This window comes from Anabrus simplex, chromosome 1 (genome assembly GCF_040414725.1).
Source record: "Anabrus simplex isolate iqAnaSimp1 chromosome 1, ASM4041472v1, whole genome shotgun sequence".
In the NCBI taxonomy this organism is placed as follows: Eukaryota; Metazoa; Arthropoda; class Insecta; order Orthoptera; family Tettigoniidae; genus Anabrus; species Anabrus simplex.
The window spans coordinates 497847965-497853964 of NC_090265.1; the positions used below are offsets into that span (position 1 = coordinate 497847965).

Genomic DNA, 6000 nt, shown 5'->3' on the forward strand with positions numbered 1-6000 from the left:
AGAGCTAAGTCAATGCAAGTACAGTTGTCTCAATAACCTGTTCGCTTTACCACAGACCAGGTCTCGCTAACGAGCTGGGTTTGTTTACCAGCACGAAAGAGAGCTACCCCAGCGAAATTCAAGTCGCTTGGTTGACGCACGAGCTTCAAGCCTCATTCTCTTGGGGTGGCGGCTGTTGGCCTCGCTCGAGATTAGCAGCATTTTACGGCGGTGGAGCAGCTAGCTTTGTTGTTACAGTTAACATTCAAAGTGTTCAGCGCCACACACCAGTGGCTACAAGGGAAAACAGTGTTCCCACTTACAGATAGTCTTACTAATGGAAACAGCCGTTTTGTGAAATCAGTTGTAATAAAAGTGTATATTTTATTCTTGCATTTCTGCATGTATGAAGTTTTTGGTAACGATTCATTAATGGCACGTGTAGAGTATGTTTTCTGATGCAGGCGGAAAATATTTAGGTTGCCCAACATGAACACAGAGCCAAGCGTGAATTAAAATAATTTTGTATTTGGTTGCTCTGTACGAGCGGGTTTCCGACAATGGTATAGTATAAATTTTTGTAGCGTTTCTTTTGGATTATACGTAAAGTTTTTGCAAGTTCTGTGGCATTCTTCATGAATATAACAGTGGTATACGTGGTGAGGAATATTTCCCCCCCATTTGTCATTGCTCTACCTACGCTCAGTAAACAAGTGAAGCTGTAAAACTTCCGGTGGCGGTAAAATATCTGCTAAAATTTGCTCCCCCACTGTTGGCAGCCCTGAAGATAGTTTTCCGTGGTTTTCCATTTTCACACCAGGCAAATGCCGGGGCTGTACCTTAATTAAGGCCACGGCTGCTTCCTTCCAATTCCTAGGCCTTTCCTCTCCCATCGTCGCCATAAGACATATCTGTGTCGGTGCGACGTAAAGCAGATAGCAATAATAATAATGAAATTTTGCTCATTCAGTTTAGGTTAGGCTTTTTAAGTTTAAAAAACAAGAAGTTCATCCCCGTATATTTCTGTGAAAACTATGACTGTACTATTATCAAGTGACAGTTGGTGAGACTCTTAAGTACATTTTTTAAAGTCTGCTGTAGCTTTATTGTGATAGTACCGTAGCTGCCCTGAATACCCATTTGGAAATATGTGCGATTATTTGGTTGAAAATATGCTTACAATAAGTGAGTTCTTTAATATCTTGCATATTTATTTTTATTTGATCTGTTTCTTGTTATATTTCTACTTAGTTTTCAACTGAGTTTATAAAATAGTAATGTTGGCTTTAGGGAGGTGGGGGTGCGATTGCTGTTTTTTTTTAAGTGCAACTGGGGTAACGAATGTGTTCACCGCACGTCACTGCTTGTAAGGAAACTAAGATTTTATGAAGTGGCAACTAGTCCACCCTTGCTTTATAAAAATGAAACCTGGGTGAAGACAAAGCCGGATGAAAGCAGAAATAGAATTTCTAAGACCTCGCTTCTAGACAGACCTGAAGTGGAGATACTAGACAGGATCTCGAAATATCAGGGATTCATTAAGTAAACAAAAATGAATTGATTGCACAGAGAGAAAGTACGCCAGCCAGCTACCCAAACAAACTCTTTAGTATCAACAGTGTGGCAAGTGAGAATGTGGACATTCCTGTAAATTATAGTTAAATACGATGCCAGGACAGGTTGACTGAATCCCACAACCTGAAAACACCATATTGGGGTTTGATTAGCTGGTGACTAGCATGATAGACGTCAGATCCTTAAGAGGGGTCATACAGTAGACCCTGCTGAAAAGTGTCATTTTTAAAAAATCTCAGACGAAAGGTTGTGGCTTAGATACGAAGTTTTATGTAAAAGTTCCTCATAGTTTGAGATATTTACATTTTAGTGACAGCTTGCACATTGTGATGGGCGTGGCTACATGGCAGTGGATGCAAGTGTACAGCAGCGGACAGTTGTATGGTTTCTCTTTTCATCAATTTCTTATAACATTGGCTGCATGGATAGTATACATGTAGGCCATGCCTCTATCCATGGATTATTGAGTTGTCTTTGAGAGTGGACAGCTCTGAGCTTCTGTTTCCAAGGTTTCTGTTGTGTACTTATTGGTGGTGGTGGTAGTAGGAGTTTGTTTTGAAGCTTTCCAAGTGTTTCTATTACATTGTGTTGTGAATTGTGATCATAATACCTAAGAAAGGGAATGTATTAAGATGGAGAAAGAGATTTGCTGGAAATCACTTTTCCATTCAAGAGAGGGGTGATAATGAGGATATTCTTACTGGGGTAACCAGCAGACCTAGTGCATCGACGAAACTTGGGCAAGAAGTTAGGTCACCTTTTGTCCCAAGGGCTCAATCTTGGTGTGGCTCTCAATGAGCTGAATTAGAAAGGACAGTTAGAACTTACAAGCACCCACATCCCATTCCCAAACCTGTAAATGTTCTTAGCAAAACAGAGTTACTGAAAAGATCTCTAAAAGGGAGAACCAAAATGCAAATGAGTCATTCAACAGTAAAGTTTGGTCCGTATGTCCCAAAACATTATGCAGCGGTAATGAAATTGTTGAAATAGCAACCTCCAGTGCAGTGGGCAGTTTTAACCCTAGAACACTAACCCCATTTCGCCACACATTATTACTAACCCTTCGTAAATATGACTACTCCAATTTATAATTGTTATATTTTCTACGTAACAGCTTATATTTGGCAAGATTTTGGTTATTTAGAGTTCCTATACTGTCGTAAACTTAACATGAATCAAAATATGTAGATATTAAATAATTTTATGTGATTATTTATTAAATATAGAAAACTTGACACACAAAAATATTAAATGAACACGTTTTATTAAAAAAAATGAATTTTATAACACAACATATTCAAATAAACCCTTAAAATTATGAATGTGGGTTATTTACATTGCAAAGAAACCAAAACTACCAAGAAAATAAATAAAACAAAAATGTTAAAAAAAAAGACATGAAGACCCATTATACTTACAAGTTTACACCATCACTAACCGTTCGTCAGTATGACACCCACCCAATTATTACAAGAATGAGCAAAGATATCAACAACCGCACATGTCACAGTCAATAATTGCTTGAAAAAATCAGCTACACAAAATGGCGGCAGGCACATATGCGCGGAAGGCAATAAACTATACCGTTCTGCTACCTACCGTCGTATTTTACGAAGGGTTAGTGTTCTAGGGTTGATGCTGGAGCTAACAGTGGTGTGCAAGTACTGTAGAAATTGGGAATCAAAGTTGGAAAGAATACTGTGGAAGCTTTGTGCATGTTCGACTAGGGAAGAGGAGATTCAGATGATGAAAAAAAAAAAAGTAAGAATTCAACTTCGGCGGCTAAAGGGTTTAGACAAAGGCTCAGACTGGAAGAAAAATCCAAGAACGTCCAGACAGAGGGTATGACACATGCTAAGGTGTACTGTGGGTAGAAGTGTGTTTTTACTTCAGTTTCCTGAAAACTTAATTTTTTCAAACAATAACCACATCACAAAAAAACACTTGTTTGATCTAAATGAAATATTGCACAATGTTTCAAATATGAATTTTATAGAGGATGAACTGTAATAATGGAACTGGGACAAAATATTGGGCTTACCGTAATGATATAAATAGGTCATAAAAATATAATCTGATAAATCCTCAGCCTGTTTCCAGTCATTCAACGGGGTCTGGAATGGAATGAATGAAGCCCCCAGCTAGCGGCGAAGATAGGAATTGTGCCGGTTGCCAAAGCCTGTCGCACTCTTCTGGGGCAATGATTAATGACTGACAGATGAAATGAAATTATATTGGAGAGTGTTGCTGGAATGAAAGATGACGGGGGAAACTGGAGTACCTGGAGAAAAACCTGTTTCGCCTCCACTTTGTCCAGCACAAATCTCGCATGGAGTGACCAGGATTTGAACTACGAAACCCAGTGATGAAAGGGCGGTGCGCTGCCGCTTGAACCAGGGAGGCCCCTAAAAATGTAATAATTACGTACATTTTTTTTTTTTATCCGCCAAATTAGAATGCACCAGGGTATTTCATCTTACGTCTATCTTTTACAATATTCTGAGAGTTTAAATTCAAAAGAAAGAAAAGAACAATTAAGCTCATATTTAAAGAGTTATCAGGTTTCTTGTATTATCGTGTGGTTAATAATTTAATCAAATTGTGTTAATAGTGCAGCTACTCTACATTAATTTTTTTTTTACTATATCAAACAGGATGTTTATTGCCATATTAAGTTTTAATTCCCTGCTTGAAAGGAAATAGTCATATTTTTGTCAAATGGTAACTAAAAATGGCATGACTAGCGTATGACTCCCGTAAGACCACTTGTGCTTGTGGTAGAGTAAGTTCAGAAGTTCCAGTTGCCAAATTGTAGAATGAGACATAATCCAAAGTGAAATGATGGTATGGATATAAGATTAACATACAGTAAATACTAACAGACATACCTTTCTGTTATAAGTTTGTATGAAATGATTATAGAAGTAATCGTTGCCTCCTGAGTCAAGTATTTGCAGTTAATTTTTAAACCATGCAATTATTTTATTCAGACCAAGTGATAGAGAGGGTGCAAATAACTTGATCCCTTTTGGTACTTATATTATATTCATCCAGATCTGCATAAGTTTTTTTTCTTTTTTTTTAATATCCATACATCTTGATGGTCCAGCCTGGCTATCTGCTTTGCTTGTGAATTTCAGCAGATTTTCTTTGTATTTCTTTAAGTCTCTGGCTGTGTGGATTCATATACCATAATCATTAACAGGTCTTGCTGCTGATTGATCCTTTTCAGGCCTACGTATATCTTTCAACTTTTGTTCTGTAGTTAGAACACGTTTGCATTTTTCTACCATGTCTTGCAACTGCAGATACAGCAGTAATTTCATAAACTCACTACAGTACGATAATGAATTGTATTTCCAGTAATGACATATATATAATCCAGACACTGTAAACTTTCTGGGGTGGCTGGCAGTTTCACTATTAAATGGCCAAAAGGCATGGTTTGAGAAAACGTCATTTCTCTTGGTTGGGGTAAATTAGGAACTATTTACTGAACCTGTGCGAAATGAAGTTCAGATACGGAAAAAATTATTTGTTTGCATCCATTTGCATGGCTTACAAGTCTGGTTTCATTTAAAATTTGCGGGATCGAATTTCGATGCAGTCAGTTGTTTAAGCCCTTGACATCATTTTGTGTGTTTTCTTTGAAATTAACATACAATGAATTTGAAAGTCATCTTCTTTGGGTTGGAAATTGCTTTGTATCAGTAATGTGGTGCTCCATTAATGTTCCTTCTTTGAGAAGAAAAGTTTCTAGAACTATGCATAGATAACAGAATGTGCAGTACTACACTGTACTCTGTACATAAAATTATGCCAGAATACTAATATGTATCTGCACTTTTTCTTTCTAGGTATAAGTTTGTCTACATCCCAGTGGAGGAAGCTGAAAGATATTGTAGAAGAAGTGGATGATGTTGTGAAAAAGAGAGCTTAGGGTGTGTTTGAAAGGAGAGAGTGTGAAGATGAGAATGAATATGTGTGGTTTTTTGTTCAAAACATTTTATAATCTTACTACCTTTGTAACAATACTATCTTAAACTGTTTGTGTAAATGTATTTTCCATTAAAGTGATTGTGTTGTGTGTATTCTTCTGTGTAAATTCTCAGTGAAACATATTTTCTATTTTATTCTTTTAGGTAAATAATTTACATTCTTAACATAGCTTGTTGTAAGGTATAAGTAATGGAAAGGAACAAGCAAGCATCAAATAAAATATTGTGAAGAGACTGGGACAGTGTGTAATGATGTTTAGCAGCGAAGAACTTGATTGTTACTCAAGCGAAAGGGGACAGTAATGACGAGTTCCATAAAGCTTCCTACTGGAAAAGATAAAGATCCTCCTTATCTTCTGCTTCTTCTACGTTGCACCAGCAGACAGGTCTCACGGCGATGGAATAGGAGCGGAAAGGAAACGACAGTGGCCTTAATCACAGAAAA

The 6000-nt window shown here is 37.3% G+C and overlaps 1 protein-coding gene across 1 annotated transcript in view; it reads left to right on the plus strand.

Moving 5' to 3' along the window:
* Ssb-c31a (single stranded-binding protein c31A) overlaps positions 1 to 5648 on the plus strand; it is a 147148-nt gene extending 141500 nt beyond the window's left edge. The window contains exon 4 of the mRNA XM_067144732.2: positions 5415 to 5648. Coding sequence (XP_067000833.1) covers positions 5415 to 5497 — 83 coding nt within the window. The 3' untranslated portion in view covers positions 5498 to 5648. The remainder of the gene's footprint in view (positions 1 to 5414) is intronic.
* The last annotated feature ends 352 nt before the right edge of the window (positions 5649 to 6000 follow it).